Source organism: Lytechinus pictus, chromosome 17 (genome assembly GCF_037042905.1).
Source record: "Lytechinus pictus isolate F3 Inbred chromosome 17, Lp3.0, whole genome shotgun sequence".
Classification (NCBI taxonomy): domain Eukaryota; kingdom Metazoa; phylum Echinodermata; class Echinoidea; order Temnopleuroida; family Toxopneustidae; genus Lytechinus; species Lytechinus pictus.
Genome location: NC_087261.1, coordinates 16,894,627 through 16,914,224, shown reverse-complemented (window position 1 = coordinate 16,914,224; position 19,598 = coordinate 16,894,627). Strand labels below are relative to the sequence as shown.

The 19,598-nt window shown below is 35.8% G+C and overlaps 1 protein-coding gene across 1 annotated transcript; it reads left to right on the top strand.

Annotated features, from left to right (window-relative positions):
- Positions 1 to 209: 209 nt before the first annotated feature.
- Positions 210 to 13,828, top strand: LOC129280202 (uncharacterized). Its single transcript, XM_064112574.1, has 8 exons — positions 210 to 282; positions 2,273 to 2,356; positions 5,365 to 5,615; positions 6,636 to 6,717; positions 7,859 to 7,924; positions 8,352 to 8,420; positions 8,668 to 8,758; positions 13,186 to 13,828. Exons 1-8 carry the CDS (start codon positions 210 to 212, stop codon positions 13,457 to 13,459), a joined length of 990 nt encoding a protein of 329 aa, XP_063968644.1. The 3' UTR covers positions 13,460 to 13,828.
- The last annotated feature ends 5,770 nt before the right edge of the window (positions 13,829 to 19,598 follow it).

Here is a 19,598-nt window from a genome sequence, read left to right as displayed (position 1 = left end):
CTCGATTGGGGATGTTTTATACGAAAACTTAAAAAATCAAATATTTACAATTAATCGTTTAGTTAATTCACTTTATAAAAATGCGTAAATACGGAAATATTCTACTGCCCCTCTTAAATTGGTAGAATCTACCACATTTTTAGTACAAACTTGGATTTACTTGGACATAATTACTCTAGGTACTACTGATTCGGTATTCCCTATTGAAAATGGAGTTGCTGAATTGGAGGATAGTTGTTTTCGTTTTAGGTTTCTTCAGACTTTCCGCGGCTTCTGGACCTGGTAAATTTATTATATTCTCCATCATATCGCGAGTAATAATTTTAGTTCAAGTAGTTTGATTTTTTTTCAAGGTAATTTGGTTCATGAACAGTACTTCTAAGCGTGCACTCTAAAATATTTTTTTTTTAATGACTAATCTGTTGGTAAGTATGTGTCCGACCGACAAAAATGGTTTTAAAAAATGAATACCACGGTCACATTTGCTCTACGGCGGCCGTACGGCGAGTCGAAAACAGCCGTTTTAACATTTTTGTACCAGCTACATGTAGGTGGTTTGAATTAAAATGAATAAAACGGCTGTTTTCGACTCGCCGTACGGCCGCCGTAGAGCAAATGTGACCAAGGTATTAGTAGTTAGAATGTACCATAATTTAAGTTGTTATTGACCATTTTCATCGGTCAGACACATATCCACCAAGAGACTAGTTAATTTGACTAATCCTTTTTAAGCGTCTATAGACTGACAGTACACCAAATATCTTGTATACGCAATATAATTAGCCCAACTGGAAACTAGGTAAAGAGGTTAATGAACTAGAAGTTTGTAGACGAAAAAGCACAATATGGGAATCGAGTGGGTTTAGACAAAGTGATAAATTTACACTGGCTTAATTGAAATTCAAGCTTTTGATATTTAGATCTAAGTTTAAATCATGAACCAATTAAATATTGTTCACTATAAACCTACAGACGACGAGGATTTTGTTGTTGTTGTTGTCTTTTGTAAACCATTGTAATCATGGAAAAATTGTATTCATTCAAATGTCATTATTGTATCCTTTGACCGATATAGTTTTAGCTTTCATTTATCTCCTTGTCTACCATTTATTTTTCCTCTAAAAACAACTTTTTACAAATTTGGTAAGATTCCACTTAACGGCAGAATACAGATATAGGGTACTTTACACAGTGGATGCCTTTATGTATTTATATACATGTACATATTCGGGGGGGGGGGATGGTTTAATATTATCGACTTAACATGCTTCATCAAGTGTTGCTAAAAAAAAAACAATAAAAAAATGCACGAAGGAAATTAAAATTTATGAACGTGTTAACCAATACCAGAAAAGGTCATGTAGTATCAATTAAGAATAACATGATTGGACAGTTGAATCCCATTGATAGTTTTAGTAAATCTTCCAAAAAGTGCATGTTTCTACCCAAATTCATGAAGGCTATATAACACTAAAAATACGATTTATTTATTGGATGAATTTTCTGATTTTGCATCAATTTTTTTTCGATCCGGTGCCCGATCAAAATAGCATATCTGGGTGTTTTGGGTTCGTCTTTTGAAACCACTTTTTATTTATGGAATGGACTGATAATTCAGGATATGATCTTTGATAATTATTAGCTTACTTACTAATATCCGATAACTGATTTTGTGAAGCAATTGCTCAAAGGCTATTTTAGATATAAAGTGAATCTTTAAAATACCGAGAGTGGGCTTAATATACCGCATTCAAAATTTCAAAAAAGGGGTCAAAACATCAAATTTAAATTCCAATGACTGAAAAACACATTAATTATTCTACTACTGTTAGATGATACTGGAGCATAATTCATTACTGACCCTTTACAAAAACGTAATAGATGGCATTTAAAATGAGAGGTTCGAGGGTCTAGGTGTCATGGATACAACATTAATTGTTCGTATTTTTTATACGTTCCTTTACTTTGCACCCAGTCCAGTGAAAAGGCTATATAAAGTAGAATATTTCTGCATGATTATCCATATGATTTTTGATAGAGAACATTCCCGACAGCAAGAACTTATAAAGCCATACATTACCATTTGGCAACAGCAACATATGTATTTACTTGTATACAGTAAATTTTTGTTTTATTTAATTTCATTTCATTTAAAATAAACATTTATTTTTCACATTTCCTTCATTTTTGTTAACAAGAATTCATATGAAATTAATTACCATATTGTTTATTCGCCACTGGATAACACAAATTAATTCCCCCACTTTTGCAGATTGGTCATGTGACTTTACAGTAGATGACTGTGGAATCATTCAGCTGCAGGGAAATTGGACAGTTGTTGTGTCAAATGGAAATGGTCAGTAGCTTATTCATATCAATATGTAGGTATACCAGTACCAGCACTGAATTAGATTTACAAAGATATATATAAGAAGTGGTGACATTGATGACTTTTAATAAAGTCAACATGTATACGTGTAAATATTATTTCTTCTGTTATATGTCGCTTGGAGGTGTTTGCAACATTTTTATATATACAGCTCATTCAAAGATTCTTGTCATATTTGTTTTCAATTGCACGGCGATCGTGCATTTTTTTTTTAATTGCATGCTTGAGCTCTCTCCCTCAGCGTGTACCACTGAGCATGTGTGTTTACGTACATGCGGGTGTGTGTGTTTTCTCTTTCCCCCCCCCCCCAAAAAAAAAAAAAAAAAAAAAAAAAAAAAAAAAATCACGACCAAGAAAAAAAAAATATTATTTCAAAAAAATATATATCACAAAATTTGATTTTTGTGATAAAGATGTCAAAATTTGTGCTTGCTTGCTCGCTAGCAAGTTTTTTTAAATAAATTTAAATAAATCTACATGTAGCACTCTCAATTTTTTTGGCTCAATCCGCCACTGGTTAATAGATGGAAGTTGCTACTACCATGTTTGGCGTTTAACAATTCAAGGGATAAGGGTGCCGTCGATCTGGCGCTGCACAGTAGCTACCGGTCGCACGATCAATTGGGCAAAAATAATTTTTTGGAGTATTTCTATTTCAGATTTCATTTTGAACAATGAAATATGAATTTTCAATTTTTCATATGTTTCATTATTAACATGATTAAGACGTTAAGACGGAATATTCGAAGTTAGGTTTTTTTTGTAATCATAACATGATGTGTATCTAACTAAACAATGAATGCGAGCTCTAAGAGCGAGTTGAAAAATATTAATATTCAGACCCGAAAAAGGAACATTTAAAAAGACCCTTTTTATGGATTCATAGAGATGATAGGTATCTCATAAATTAAATCGACATAATACGAGGAGTAAGTGCGGGCCTTTTTTTAATACTAAGATCTTAAGACTGAATATTGTAAGCACTTTTTGTAATCATTAACATCATGCATATGTTAACAATTAATGCGAGCGAGAAGCGCGAGCCGAAAATTATTGATATTCAGACCTGAATTTGATGCGTATCTAACTAAGCAATTAATGCTAGCACGAGGCGTGAACTGAAATTTTTGGAAGAGGAAAATTTTAAGGACTAGTAGGATTTCATAAAAAGGATACGTATGCCATCGGCGTAATGCGAGCGCGAATCACGATCTGATTTTTCCTTTAATATATTCTCACCTACAAAAGACCATTTCAATGATTGTTGAAATTGATACAGAGGATTTGTATATCCCTTATCAAATCAGTGCGTGATGAAAGTGTTTGACAATTAATCAATAATTTATTTCAGAACTGTTTGGAAGAATAAATGAAGAGTAACGTATCAAATACAAACCCGCAGCTAGAGATAAAAAATCATATTTGCGTATGAAAAATAAACATTGTAAGGACGGTTAGACTTCTTGAAGAGGAAAAGTATATCACTTGTCACGAATTTTCATCTCCGGGTAGAGATATGAAACATTCATATTCTAAATGTGTTGGAACTGCATTGAATTTACAATAGTAATGGCTTAGGACGGAGGTATTAACCACCTTCAGTGGTATTCCTCTTCTGTCTGCGTCTTTATTCCTTTGCCTTTTCTCTTCATTTTTGTTGTCCTTTTCATTTGGACCCCTTTTTGCCTTTTTTCGCGCCCCCCCCCCCTGAAAGTCGCACTCGAGGCACGTGCCCTCTTGCCCCCCCCCCCCGTAGATACGCAACTGTGTGTGAACCAGTCCCATACACAACAGATACGCAACACCTACGTCACACAATGATTACTATTTTGTGTGTGTTAAAGGTAAATACGAATCCAAATATCTGATTTACGTTCACAATGATTATTTGTTATAAAACCACGACCCGAATAAAGATCTTTGCAAGTCTATTGTGTTTGTTTACTAATTTATATTTTTTGAGGGTGCTGAAAAAAGAGCCTCGACAGTAACTTGTGATTGCAATATGATGCAAATGATTTTTTTTAAAGAGATCAGTCGGAAAAGCGTCTGCCTGTTTAACCAAACAATCAGTCTGAGTTCGAGTCCTCCCGGGCCGGGTGGATGATGAAGCCTGCATGCTGCGTGTTAACGTGCCCATACCCTGTTTCGTAGATGTAGGCTATTTTAGTATGTAACCACAGTGGAAAACACTCATCCCTCAGATAGGACGTTAAATAGAGGTCCCCTGTAGAAGAGAGTCGCCACCCCTGCGCGTGTAATTATTCGCAAAGGTGTAGTGCTCCAAAAGCACACCCCAAATCAGCCTGGTCACATGGATTTAATTAGCTTTCTTGTCTACCGGGCGCAGGCAAAAACTCAAAAAATAAAAATAATAAAATTATCAAAAAAAAGGTTTACCCAATATTGGGTAAAATGGAAACATGCATGTTGGTTGGGTAAAAATATATTTTTTTAAATTTGCAATGTTGCGTTGAAAAAAAAATACCCAGCAAACATGCATGTTCCCTTTCTTTTCAATATTGGGTAAAACTTTACTCAGTGTTTTTAGAGTGCAGTGATAATAATGATGATGATAATAATAATGATAATAATTATGACAATGATAATAATAACATCAACAATAGTAACAATGATAATGTTAATACCAATAATGGTAATAATAATCATAATAAGATCTGGGTGTCTGTGTTTGCGCGTGTTCCTGGTGGGTGCGTATTTGTTAGAGTGTGGGTCAGTGTGAGAAGGTACGTGAGGATGTGTGTGTGTGAGGGTGTGTGTGTGTGAAAGAGAGAGAGAGAGAGAGAAGGTACATTCATGCATGTATGATTGGGTTGTCAAAACCAAACGAATGGTGACCGTAACAACTAGACAACGGTGTGTGTATCATCCAAGTGATGATGATGATGATGGGATGCAGATTGATGTCTCGTAACAATTTTTTTCTTGTATTTTTTCTTCTTCTTTTTTTTCAGATATGATAGACGTAGATGTATCCTCAAGCATGCCTGGTGACGTATTCGCTTTCTCCATACCTTACAACTTCACCTCACCGGTTGGGAATATATCGTTTGATTATTTAATTGCCGGTGTTGATACGGTATTGCTGGTTATGGCCTGCAGGGGTAGGAGTGGGGCTGTAAAAGAAATTCCGGTAAATGGATCAGTGCCCTTGATGGGCTCGATGCTGATCCCTTATTCATGTGCAAGTGTTCAGGATGTACAGGTTTGTATAAAATGCGCGCAAAAGGGCAGGGATGGTTTCGAGACCGGCGGTTTCAAGTTTGATTACAGAATCATAATTAATCTATCCGTTTCATCTTTGCTAAAATTATTATTATAAGCAGTAGTAGTGGTAGTAGTAGTAGTAGTAGTAGTAGTAGTAGTAGTGGTAGTAGTAGTAGTAATAGTAGTAGTAATAGTAGTAGTAGTAGTAGTAGTAGTAGTAGTAGTAGTAGTAGTAGTACTAGTAGTAGTAGTAGTAGTAGTAGTAGTAGTAGTAGTAGTAGTAGTAGTAGTAGTAGTAGTAGTAGTAGTAGTTGTTGTAGTAGTAGTAGTAGTGTAGTAGTAGTAGTAGAAGTAGTATTTTACTCAACTTACTACATCACATGCTTTTTGTATAATTTAATTATTAGATTTTGAAATGTATTCATTTACACCTTTATTATACCTTTATCATTTATATCTCTATTATCATCTTGTTATCATTAGCAGTAGTAGTAGTAGTAGTAGTAGTAGTAGTAGTAGTATTTTACTCAACTTACTACACCACATGCGTTATGTATAATTTGATTATCAGTCTTTAAAATATATTCATTTATATCTTTGTTATAATGTGAACATGTTAATTTGTTTTATAAAAACGAATATGTAGAAATTCCCGCAAAAAATCATCATCATATGAGAAAATTTGAAGAGCAATTTTTTGCATTTGACAATTTTCCATGATATTTTTATCACATAAAGAATATTGTATATTATATTCATTGGGGGCTGGAGGCTATGAACCCCCAGAATTTTCATCGACATTAAAAAAGGGAGACATGAAAGAACAAGAATGGACAGGTTTAAATATTAAATAGTTATCTAAATATTATGTTAAAATACATCACAAAATGACATATGTTTGCATTAATAGGATTTTAAAAAGACAAAATGCTGCTAGATCGCTTCGCCCCCTCGCAGCATTCTTCAAAATTCTTCGACACAAATGCTAGGCAAACCCTTTTTCATTACATTTTTTTAGATAATCTTTAATGCAACACAACAGGATGTCCCACCACTCATCAGACTAGACAACATTGAGATTTATGAATCAACATATACAGGTAAGTCGAGTAGGCGTATTTTACTTGCAATAATATAGAGTACCGGAGCGATGACGTCAGTTGCCATGGTGTCATGGCGGCCTTGGTTCTATACAAATATACCTGCCGAATGTAAGCGTGTGTTTCTAATAGGGAAAAATGGCTGTTATCGGAGTTTGTTCGCTTGTAGCCTATTTTTCAGACGGGCCAAAGTCATTTGCAAATACTAATGTGTACAGACGATCGTCAGCTGCGACTCTGTTTAGAACCAGCCCGCCACGACACCATGGCAACTGACGTTACACTCCGGTACTCTAACCCTAGGTGTTACTGCCTGCTTAAAGCTTCGATAAATGTTCAGTAAAATAAAGGAATAATAAGCAAGATAGTGGCAACAGGGCCCCCTACAGCGTTACTCTTGTCCGTTACGACTGCAAAGAAAGCCTTGTTAATTGGGACGGATAATATTCAAGAAATAGCCAATATTTCCATTCTGCAACGTATATGGTTAATATGTTGTGTTATGAAAAGGTGACTTTTTTTCCTGTTCCAATTGAACCAGGGAGCTTCAGCTCGCGAAGCGGGCCGGAGCCCAGGACTCGTCCGTGTAATAAGAGGCAGACATAATTATACTCTCCAAAATGGGGTCGAATGGGGTCGCAATAGCACTCCAAATAAAAGGGGGAAAACTAAATTATGCACTTACCTCGATTATATGGATGAAGGTCTATCGGGACACAGAATCCTGACTTCGAGGCACAAACTGGACCCTCAAAAAAAGAAAAAATTTTGTCTTGTTCGTTCTCCTTCTGTCAAAATTGAAAACAAAATGGCCGATCGATATTGAGAACGAACGCGACATAGAGGTCTAAGTTTTCCTTTTTTGAAGGTCCAGTTTGTACCTCGAAGTCAGAATTCTGTTTCCCGATAGACCTTCATCCATATAATCGAGGTAAGTGCATAATTTATTTTACCCTTTTATTTGGACTGTTATTGTGACCCCATTCGCCCCCATTTTGGAGAGTATAATTATGTCTGGGCTCCGACTCCGGCCCGCTTCGCAGGCCAGAACTCCCTTGCTGTAGTTCCAATAGCGAAATTGTACTTGCGGAATACGTTAGAAATCTTATCAATAAACATGGTAAATGTTGATATTTCACAGAAATTCCGACAACACCAACAACAACAACAGTTATCGTGACAACGGAATCTACGACTACTGTAACAGGTAAGCGATGAGTGTGGTCACTGGCGGGCGTACATACGGGGGATCGGTGGGCATGGAGTCCCCGAAATTGAAAGAAAAGGGACGATGAAGGTGTCAAATCTGATAATATTTTATGAGTATAACATGAAAACCAATTACAAATATATAACCTTGCAATATAAAAATCTGCTTTCTTAGGAATTAAGGATTTTTTTTTTGCACCATTCCACTTGTCTATAGCCCCCCTCTTTTTTGGGGGACGCATTACGCTACTGAGTGTGGTTCATTTGATCTTGTATGGCGCTGACACGGGTGGACGTTGTTTTTAGCAGTCGTACACATTAAAACGCTGTTTATATTTCTTATACATCGCTGTTTACTATAACTAGCATGGCAGAGAACGATGAAAAAAGTAACCATGACAACGGCATAATTTCTCATTTTCAAGGTACTACCGAGACACCAGTAGTTGAAACGGTCACCGCCCCTACAGGAGAAACAATATCAGCTGATGATGGTTAGTATACAATATAATGTTGCAGATCGGAATTCATCCACTAATTGAATTGAATATGAAAAGAAGTCCAATTTCCTTTTGAGAAAAGCAGAAAGTGAGAGAAATAAACTAAGGGTTTTTTTTTATAGGAATAGAACAAGGTATTATTCCCATGTATTACCATGTAATAGAAGCGACAACGAAGAGTATTGTGTCGGTGGTAGAAAAAAAATAACGTTTTTATTCTTTGCATATATATTTTTTTTAGATTCCTGGCTTATTCCTGTCGTAGCAACTGTTTCTGCATTGTTGGTTATAATCGTCGTAATCTTGATAGTGGTTTTCGCCTATCGCAGAAGGTAGGAAAAAGTCATGCTTCAATGTCGTTTACAGTATCTATATTTGGCAGGTACATAGTGTAGCCCTAATAGTCCAGTCATTTTAACTTTTCACTTGGAACAAATTGCAACAGAATGTATTCCAATGCAGAACATTTCTTTGAGGTCCATAGAAGACCATACTAAAAGTCCCAGAAAATCCGAATAGGGGAAAGTGTTCTAATTTGCATAAACATAATGGTTAGTTTGGGTCATATTCGCTCATTTAGTTTAAGTAGCAGACGACGCCAGTGTATATTATGTACTCAGACCCGATTGCAAATTATATCAATTCCGGACTCGATACTACTATAAACATTGGCCTTCTCAAACTATAGCTATATCATAAATATCAGTAAGCAAAGAATTATACTACAAGAACACTGTTACTATTAACATTAAATGCATAAATTCGATTATGTTTGGACTGTATTAATTGTTTAACATGAAAGGGTCTAGGTACGGAAACTATCATATGCTAGTCACATTAACGTTGTACACCAAATAATGACATTTTCTGCCTGCTCGATTTCTGAGTTCAAAAGAAAAATGAAATGTAGCTATTAGACCTGCCAAATCCTATTATACTAATATTATTTTACCGAAGTCACTCACCCCTTTTCCGTATTTTGCCAATTAATGGGAAAATCTGTCAATTTGGAGCCCCTGAAGAGGAAAGGGGTCGATGCGCTGATAGACGAAACTTCTTTAAGTGGTTTCAAATAATAAAAGTGACTTCACCATATAGCAGATATGCATTTTGCCTTAATGAAGGAGGGGTTCAAAAACTGCGATTTTGTTTTAATAAAGAGGGAAAACAGGCAAAAAGGTGGGGAGACTTCGGGAACCCATGAGGGGATAGGCTTTGCTGAGCCAGCAGTTCTTCATAATATATGTAGCTGATAGAGGAAAATCTACTTTTTTATATCCAAGTGGTTAAGAAACAATGAAAGAGGTTTGCTATAGAGCAGAAACAACATTTTGCCTCAACAGGGGCTCCAATTTGGCAGATTTTTTTCCCTTAAATTATAAATTGATAAGGAGGGGAAATAGGCAAAAAGGGTGGGGAGACTTCGGGAACCCCTGAGGGGGTAGGATTTGCTGAGCCAGCACTTCTTATTATGTAGCTGATAGAGGAAAATCCATTTTTTTTCTTCAAGTGGTTACGAAACAATGAAAGTGGTTTGCTATCAGAAAATATTTTTGCATCAATGAGGGCTCCGAATTAGGAGATTTTTCCATAAATACACTGTTAGAAAATTTATCCTTAAAATAAAAAAAGTTCATGCAGCAGAGTCTCGAGAACACCTGTAATCTTACCAGATTGCGTAATATTACATTATATCATGTAAAATTACAGGAAATTGGTATTTGATGTATGGAACCTTACAAATGTCCTTTGATAAAACGCCCTTTTCCCGTTTTTAAACAGACATGTTCTGTTAAATTGCAGAAAATTCCTCTTGAATTTACAGAATGATTCCGTTATTGCTTTCTGCAAAATCTTCTCTTTTTCTGTAAAATCAGGGTTTTTTTACAGTGAAGGCAAAATATGGAAAAGGGGTGGGTGACTTCGGCAAACCCCTTAGAGGTAGGGTTTGCTGTGCCAGCACTTCTTTGTATGTAGCTGATAGAGGAAAATCTAATTTTGTTATCTCTGAGTGATTAAAAACAATAAAAGTGGTCTACTGCAAAGGGGGAAACGCCTTTTACCTCAATTGGGCTCCAAAATGACGATTTTTTCCAAGAAATGGGCAAAATACGCAAAAGGGGTGGGGTGATTTCGGCAGCCCCCTGAAGGATGTAGGCTTTAATATGCCAGCACTTCTTTATACGAAGCAGATGGAGGAAAGGCTACTTTTTCGTTTCCAAGTGGTTTTAAAACAATGAAAATGGCTTACACTATAGCAAAAACATCTTTTTGCCTCAATGAGGGCTCTGGATTTATAGATTTTTCCATAAATTGGCAAAATATGGAAAAAGGGATGAGTGAGTTTGGCAAACCCGAAGAGGATAGGCTTTGCTGTGCCAGCACTTCTTTATATTTAGCTGGTAGAGGAAAATCTATTTTTTCATCCCCAAGTGCTTACAAAACAATGAAAGTGGTTTATTGCAAAGGGGAAACGCCTTTTGCCTCAATGGGGCTAAAAATGGCGAATTTTCAAAGAAATGGGCAAAATACAAAAAGGGGTTGGTGACTTCGGCAGACCGCTGAGGGGGTAGGATTTGCTGTGCCATCACTTCTGTATATGTAACTGATAGAAAAGAGCCTTCTCTTTTGCCTCCAAGTGATTTCAAGACAATAAAAGTTGTTTTTTCTGTAGCAAAACACCACTTTGACACATTGGGGGCTCCAAAAAGCACGATATCTTAAGTTATCTACGGATAAGGTGGTACATTCGACAGGCTATTGCGGGACTATGTTTTAATGTTATTGAACGTAATTGCATGCAGCATGCAGAGCAATGCATCCTCTAACTTTTCCAGGAGATTTCATTAACATAAAAGTTGCTTTGATATGTAGAAAAAAGCCATTTGCCCACATATCAATTTAAGTAATATACACCTTTCTATCGCTATACACACACTTGTATTAATTTTATGCGAGTTAGTCACACCAACAAAGGCGAGGCAAGACCGATTTAATATATTGTTATCTCTTAAAGGCATGCCAGCGATCGCGTTGTAAAGGTTGTAGTCGATATCAAAAGTGTGACTAAGACACCGATGTTGGTATTGGTGTCACTTATTTGCAATATCGAGTAATACATTCGGATGTATTTGCCCTTAATCTCAGCAAGTTAAGACATTAATACTGTTATGAAGCATATCAATTTTCTCGTTGATATATCCCCTTTCGTATCGAATGCTGATATTTTGCATTAATTGTTTATGCTAATGGTAAAACAGAAAGATATCAACGCAAATGCAAATTTTTGACAGAAAACATGGAAATTTTGGCATAAATTCTCACATTTTTCGAAAAATATCAACCGGACAGTCCCAAAAACGATTGTAGTCGATATATAATATCTTAATCATCGTGAATTGCGTATTCATTTCAAGATTTTCACATTATCTGTGCAAAAAAATATTAAGGATAAGGCATATCAATTAATTTTGGCAGCCATCTTGGATTTATGTAAATTAGATGCTTTTCCCCTATTCGGATAGTTTGGGACTTTTAGTATGTTGTACTAGGGACCTTACATAAATGCATTGTGGTGAAAAAAATTATGTTGCAATTTGTTTCAAGTTTGGTCAAAATTTGGGCTAAAATGACTGGACTATAAATCGGCGATCTGATAACGCTAGGAGAGATTCATGGATCCAGCAAGATGCCTTTGTAGCTTGTTGACCTTCATGTTTTCATTAGTAGCTTGTATCTTCTCGTTGCTTTTATGTTATGTGGCCTGGTCGTATTAGAACATAAGATATCAGGTGGGCCATCGACGAAATCCCTCCTGATATATCACTTCAGAAGCGATTGTTATACAGTGCGTCCCACAGAAAAGGAGACCCGTTTTCAGAGATGATGTCACAATTATTAAAAATGTTTTCACTATAAATTTGATACTCATGGTAAGATTGGAATGTCTTCTCTAATCTGAAACCAACAGTTTAGCAAATCGTTCACGCTTGGCAGATAACGAACAATTAATATTGAGACATATCAGAACTCACGTGTGAATCTGAATCCACTCTCATTTTGAGGGATCAGTGAGAGAATCTTAACAAAGAATACAATCGTCGAATAAGCACGATCGTCGAATCACGAATCAATCTTGTCCAATTTGTCTGCGCAACCTGGTTTTGACATCAAAATATCAAACTCGTCTTGCTCATTAATGGGTGAGGTATTTATCTCATATTACATGTAGGTACCACAGAGGAATAATTGACTTTAACGATTGTGATAATGGAATATCATAATTCATTTGCATTAGAAGAATAAAAACATGGGAATCCCGATTTACTTTTCTCTTCGACGAACTGTGTAGGCTCTTCCGATTTGACTCGATCCCACAGAGAAAAAAGGAAACTGGCGTCATAAGAGAGGAGGGAGAACACGGGGAACAAATCACCTCATAGTGCTTTGTTTTAAGAAATCAGCAGCTACATGAAATTGTGAGATTTTCGTTTCGACGTCGATCTCTTGAAGAATCAATTTAAATGATTCAGAGGACATCTAAAGTTCGAAAAAAAATAAAGTAGAAGAAATAAGAAGACCTTAGAAAATTTAAAGTTCATGCTATCCAGAGAGTTTAGGCTAGATAATTAGTCCAAATCCACACCGGTATACCAACAGCATGTCCTTCATTTCAAGGTCGTATACAAAAAATGTATGTTTTTTTCTGGTTAATCATTCCAGAACATCTCATGTTAATTTTGTCATTGTCACTTCATAGGACGCCCTCTGCGTCTGCTGCAGATGCGTTCAAGGTTCAGAACGGGAATGTGAGCGCTGATTTCGTCGGGAATCCCGTTTATCAGAGTGGTAACGTGACCCCACGAGAGGATGAGGGAGCAAACGAGTCGCTCATCGGGAGCCCGCTCTATGAAAGTTCGATCCATGAAAATAATGACAGCAGAGATACCCTACCAGCGGACCAAGTCCAAAATGATGCTGTTCACTATCAGCAGATTCGGGGCAATGCGCTATATGCTGCTGTAAATAAGTGAGATTCGGGGGCGAATGTACGATCTTGATTGGGAAGCTGCATCGGGGTTCGCGAGGGATCCTCTTCCTATTTCTGTCGCGCTAGATTACAATGTATGAAGGCATTTAACACTCATCAACAGAAGGAGAGTCTTCCAGGACACACCTCAAATGCGCCTGGCCTTGGCCATTATAACCCAACATAAATCTTCTAGATATCTCATGTTTGAAAAGGGCAAACCCACTATTTTATTTTTATAATGCCTTTCTTGGTAGTTTCTGAGGTCAAAATTTCACTTCTTGACATTACACAAATTTTCGTTAAATACACAGGTCTTGTATACATTTCTTTTTCCTTATTTTAACGTTGTTCAATTTTTTGTTGATTGTTCTATTGATCTACGATGTTCAGTTTTTGGTTCTTTGGAACTTTGAATCATTTATCTATGTTTGTGAACCGAATACATATTGAAAAAATTCGTTGAGAAAGTGACCCGGCAAGGCTACAGCTGGATCCTCATGCCTCGCTTCTTCTCCCATCCCCCTTTTTTTGTCTTTGATAGCCAATGCGTAATGATAATCCCTTTTATTGAGATCTGATTGCTAACTCTGGAAAGGTTTTTTTCCGTCTCTGAACTTTTATGAACCAGGAAACGAGCAATTACAAAGTAAATGGATGGAAGTCTAGAAAAAAATAATAACACTGAGAAAACAGACGGCCTAAAAAGGGAAATAGCCTACAGAAGTTGCAATATACCGCATGCATGAAATTCTTAGAATGTCATTTCCGTATTTTACCCAAGTGATATACCAGTGAGTGTTACTACCTGCAAAAGCATAAGGATAGTTTGAGTATTTACATTCAAGTTCGTTTACATACGTGACCAACATCAACAACAAATTGCCGAAAATGAATTTTTAGATTTTATTAAGCATGGAAAGGGAAAGGGCAAATCCTCGCCTTCCTCTATAAACCTAACATGTACATAAGTCATGATAAACTGATTTTTGCATGGATTTGTGTTTATGAAAAATGTAGAGATTTGTGCAATCTAGTTGAAACTTTCAAGCAGTCCGCAAAAATGGTGTAAAAGAAAATCTTGTATCTTGTTTTTATTCTAATTTATAACTTCAAATTTTGCCACTGTAAAGAAGAGGTATTACTCTTTTTACTTTTAGAAGACCAAATTACTATTTGGCTATTTACAGAGAACCTTCCCCATGTTCCCTGGTGACTTTTCGTTGGTTGTGGCTAGTCACATATTTGGCATTGATGTTTGTATTGTAATATAATTTTAGCATAAGTATAGTTTGTGTAAATATTTATCTTATTCATGATATACATGTTTGTTTATAAACGTATTATAGTTGATTTAAATCAAATATTCTCGTTAAAAAAATCATGGGCATTATTTTGGATGAAGAATCAAAGCAAGTAGAGCGTACTTATTTAATAACGAAGGATGATTACTTGTTTAATGGCAACTATTTTGAAAGTCCAAATACGAGCAAGGTGCCCCCCCCCCCCAATTTATACCATGCATTCCTGCATACTGCACTATAATAGAACGCTTAGTGATTGTTGATAAAGTAAGAATGAACTAAGAGTAAGTGTGTTATTACCATTATAAAGGTTGAGGAAATATTAAAGCTTTTCCCAGTTTCTTATATTTCTGTTTTATATTTCTATTTTGTTTTAAGCATACAGTGTAGATAATTATTTGTAAACTCTGCGCTACAGTGGATTTTCCTGGATTTACTAGCTATCGTTCGTTTCACTTATGCCAGTTCGTGCTAGTAAACACATACTGGTAATATTTATATTATTTCGTTCATTGTTTATCATTACTGGCGAATGATTCTTGTATACATTATTAATGGCGGCTCTTCATATTTCATAACTTGTGGCTCTTCTTTGTTTGCACTAGCTTTGACCTCAAAATTGCATTTCCCATTTTGATTGGGGGGGGGCATTTGAAACATTTGTTGAACTATTAAGTGTACTTTTTTCGGAATATTTGTGTGCGTGTTTTCAATATTTCTCTTACGTAGTAAATCAATTCTCTTTAGCATGAGTTATTTATAACAAAGGAGATCTTCATTTTATAAGAAATGTATGACTGATTTTTTATAATGTATATAAATAATATCAAAGTATAAGTATTTCGTCGATTTATTTTGCATGTACATAATTAAGTAATGGAGGTCTAAAGTGTGGTTTTGTGAACGTCACCTGCGACCACATCCCCCACTGGTCATTAGTGATTACAATGACAATAAAATAAAATGCATTTTCAGAAAGTTTACTCTTTCAGTAAAATCAAACGAATCATTCCGTACTCTTCATACGCTGATATGAGAATATTGATTTTACACATCCTGGCGGTATACAAATGAGGGGACTGATGACATCACCCATTCACTATTTAATTTGTATATTATTATATGAAATATGGAATGTTCTACTTTAAATTTGTAATCATCGCCACGTGAAAACAAAGTTTATTCTTCCCTGAAATACCAGTACTTAAACATTGTATGGTTCAGTCAAGTTGATCCTTGCTGCTAAATCTGAAATAAAATGAAATACTGTATAATTTACAAAAAGAAAACAGAAATCGTGACGGGCATCGTGGACTTTCTCATTTGCATACCACCGAGTTATGCATACATCTGTTCTTTGAAAAATAAGCGAAAATTGTAAATGTCATAATTTTCTTGTGTTACATCCGATTTTCAGGAAATTTTCAGCGTCATTTTTGTTTGATTTTCTCTATTGATTCGAATAAAAAAAAATATTGGTGGACTCGACCTTGAAATCGATGGTGTTCAGCACCTATGGGTGTTCATACAACACCTTGTTTGTTAATTATAAACTCTTTGGAGTTATATGTCATTTCTTGGGTGTATTTTTTAAGGTGCCAGGTAAAAATGGCAGAGGTAATAATGGCAGAGGTAAAAATGGCAGAGGTAATAATGGCAGAGGTAAAAATGGCAGAGGTAAAAATGGCAGAGGTAATAATGGCAGACTATGTAAAAATGGCAGAGGTAAAAATAATCATAGGTGTTTCTTTGGTACCATTCTATCGACCTGTTTTAAAGGAGAAGTTCACCCTGACAAATGGTTTACTGTTAAAATAGCAGAAAATATATTGGTGAAGGTTTAAACCCATTATGAATGTTATTTTTTTGTTATCTGTGACGTCATATACAAGCACCTGCCCCGTATTTTATGCACCAAAATGTATACTTCCCAAATTTTTTAATCAGTGGGTTATGATTGCTAAAAAAATATTTCAGGAGCGGATGTGAAATGATTTGTATGTTGATATACTTCAGGTACAATAAAAACCATTTTCATTTTTTTAATGACATTTCATTGATATTTTTTATTACACCATATATGGGGAAAAACTACTCGCAAATGACGTCACCATTATAATATAAAATTCTGATAGCTTCTTAAATTGTTGATGGATTCGCTAAAACCCTCACCAATATTGTTTTTAATCATTCTCTGCTAGTTTCAGAATAAACTTAAGTTTATGTCAGAGTGAATTTCCCCTTTTGTGAATTAAGTACAATACTTGGGATCCAAAGTGTGCTTCAAATTTGAATATCAGAGGAGCGATTTGACATGAGAAGGCCGTTCATGTAAGTCTAGGAAAAAAAAGAAATACCAACTCAAGTGTTATCAGTTTGGTGCAGAAGATCTACAGTGTGATTTTAAAATGTTACCCTTTCGATTAGTTCAACATTATAATTATAATTTTCTTCTCAGAACATTTCTTATTTAATCTACTGTACATGGAGGGGCTTTTTGATTTTTTTTTTGCATGGGGTTTAAGACTGGTCATTTATACCTCTGTCGTTTTACCGCTGTCATTTATACCTCTGCCAGTTTGATCTCTGCCATTTTTATAGCTGCCATTTTTACCTTTGCCATTTTTACCTCTGCCATTATTACCTCTGCCATTTTTACCTCTGCCATTTTTACCTTTGCCATTTTTACCTCTGCCATTTGTACCTCTGCCATTTTTACCTCTGCCATTATTACTTCTGCCATTTTTACCTCTGCCATTTTACATTTGCCATTTTTACCTCTGCCATTTTTACACCGAGCCATTTTTCAATCATATGTCATTAATGTAATTAATTTTCATTTTAGATTGTGTAATGTACATGCACTTCAGTTTGATAACTATAATAATCACCATTTTTACATCCATCTGTTTACACTGATTCATAAAAAAAATGCATGTGACGAAGCTAATTAGCTAGTGGTACCAGAGTTCTAGAAAACTTTCGACTGTCTTTTTTAGAAACAAGTGGTCAGTCCGGCAAATTTGAGGGTATTCATTAAATTTCCACGTTATTTAACGATTTGTAATGCAGGAAACTATTTGATGCAAGAATGGACCTAAAAATGGCACGTATTACATTACAGGAGGGAAAGTGACTTTGGGAAATGAACAATCACCAAACGGAAGTTTGGACTTGATTACTTAAAGGAGGAGTTCACCATTACGATTGATTTGTTCTAATAATAGCTACCAAAAATAGTGACGGTTCAACAAATAAAATATTAGACAATTGGAAAAAGATTATTTTCAAAGATGCATTTGTGAGGTCATATGCCCGCAGCAGCTTCATCACGTGATATTAAATCCCCAGAACTTCTCATTTCTTCAATGGTTCATAATAACGGAAACAATATTCTCATATCAGCGTATGAAGAGTACGGAATTATTCGTTTGATTTTACTGAAAGAGTAAACTTTCTGAAAATGCATTTTATTTTATTGTCATTGTAATCACTAATGACCAGTGGGGGATGTGGTCGCAGGTGACGTTCACAAAAGCACACTTTATACCTCCATTACTTTGTTAACCTTTGATGAATTTCGCGAAATCTTCTCAGATAATTATGTCTCTCTTTAAGTCAGGGTGAACTTCCCCTTTTAAGTGATAGAGAATTAGTGACGAGTTTTATGGCTGTCTCATTATTATCAACACCGTAGTCATACCGGCCAAACCGCTATGTTTATCGGTAAATTGCCAATTCGTCTACTGCCACCTCGTCCACTCACCACATTGTCTACTTTAATGCTATTCCGTCTATTTACATTTTTCGTCTAACAAACATTTGGTCCAATCATCACTTCGTCTAATCACCATTTCGTCTATGACCATTTCGTCTCATAACCAGTTAGTTTAATATCCATTTCATTTCCATTCATTTTGCACAATTTAACACCAAGTCCAATTAGACCAAATGGTATATGGACTAAATGGCCACTGGACCAACTGGTTATTAGACAGAATGGCATTAAGACTAAATGAAAGTAGACCATGTGGTGAGTGGACGAACTGATGGTAGACCAAATGATAGTAGACGAGTTGGCAATTGGACGAATTGGCACTAGACCTATTAGAAATAAACCTGTATATCGACCAAATCATAAAGTATATCACATATTCACTATCGGTTTGGAGTCGGTTTCGTTGGTGTGACTGTTGCGTTAATAGATTTCAATGGAAGGATATACGTCACAGGCCCAACTATCATAATTATTCTATTCTTAAACGCAAATTGTTTACTCTATAGACTCGCATGACATACTTCACTAATAAACTGCTGTCAAAATGAAACACTGCATGAAGAGACAAACATTGACACGTATTTATTTGGTGTATTCATTTGTAAATGGCATATTTACTTCGGATTCATAAAAAAATGGAAAGAAAGAGTAATTGTTTTATTTAGAAATCTTAATATTTGCCGCCTCTCCAGTCTCTCTCTCTCTCTCTCTCTCTCTCCCTCCCTCTCTCCCAATATCGTCCTTTCTCTCCCACTCGACCAAATAAATGATAAAAAGTCAAAGGTGAAGCAGATAATTGAGAGGAAAGAAAAACATTGGTGAGATTTTGAGGAGATCGAGGGGGCAGATAGAGTTGGAAATGAAATCGATGATGATGATGATGACGATGATGATACTAATACCAGGTAACTGAGCAGTGGTGGCATGGGGGAGAGGGTTAGAGGCCATTTGCCCCCCCCCCCGATAGTTTTAATTATGTAAGAGTAAACGCCTTTGCCCCCTTAACATTTTATTTTACCCTCTACCCCCCCCCCCCCCTTTAAAAATCAAACTACCGCCAC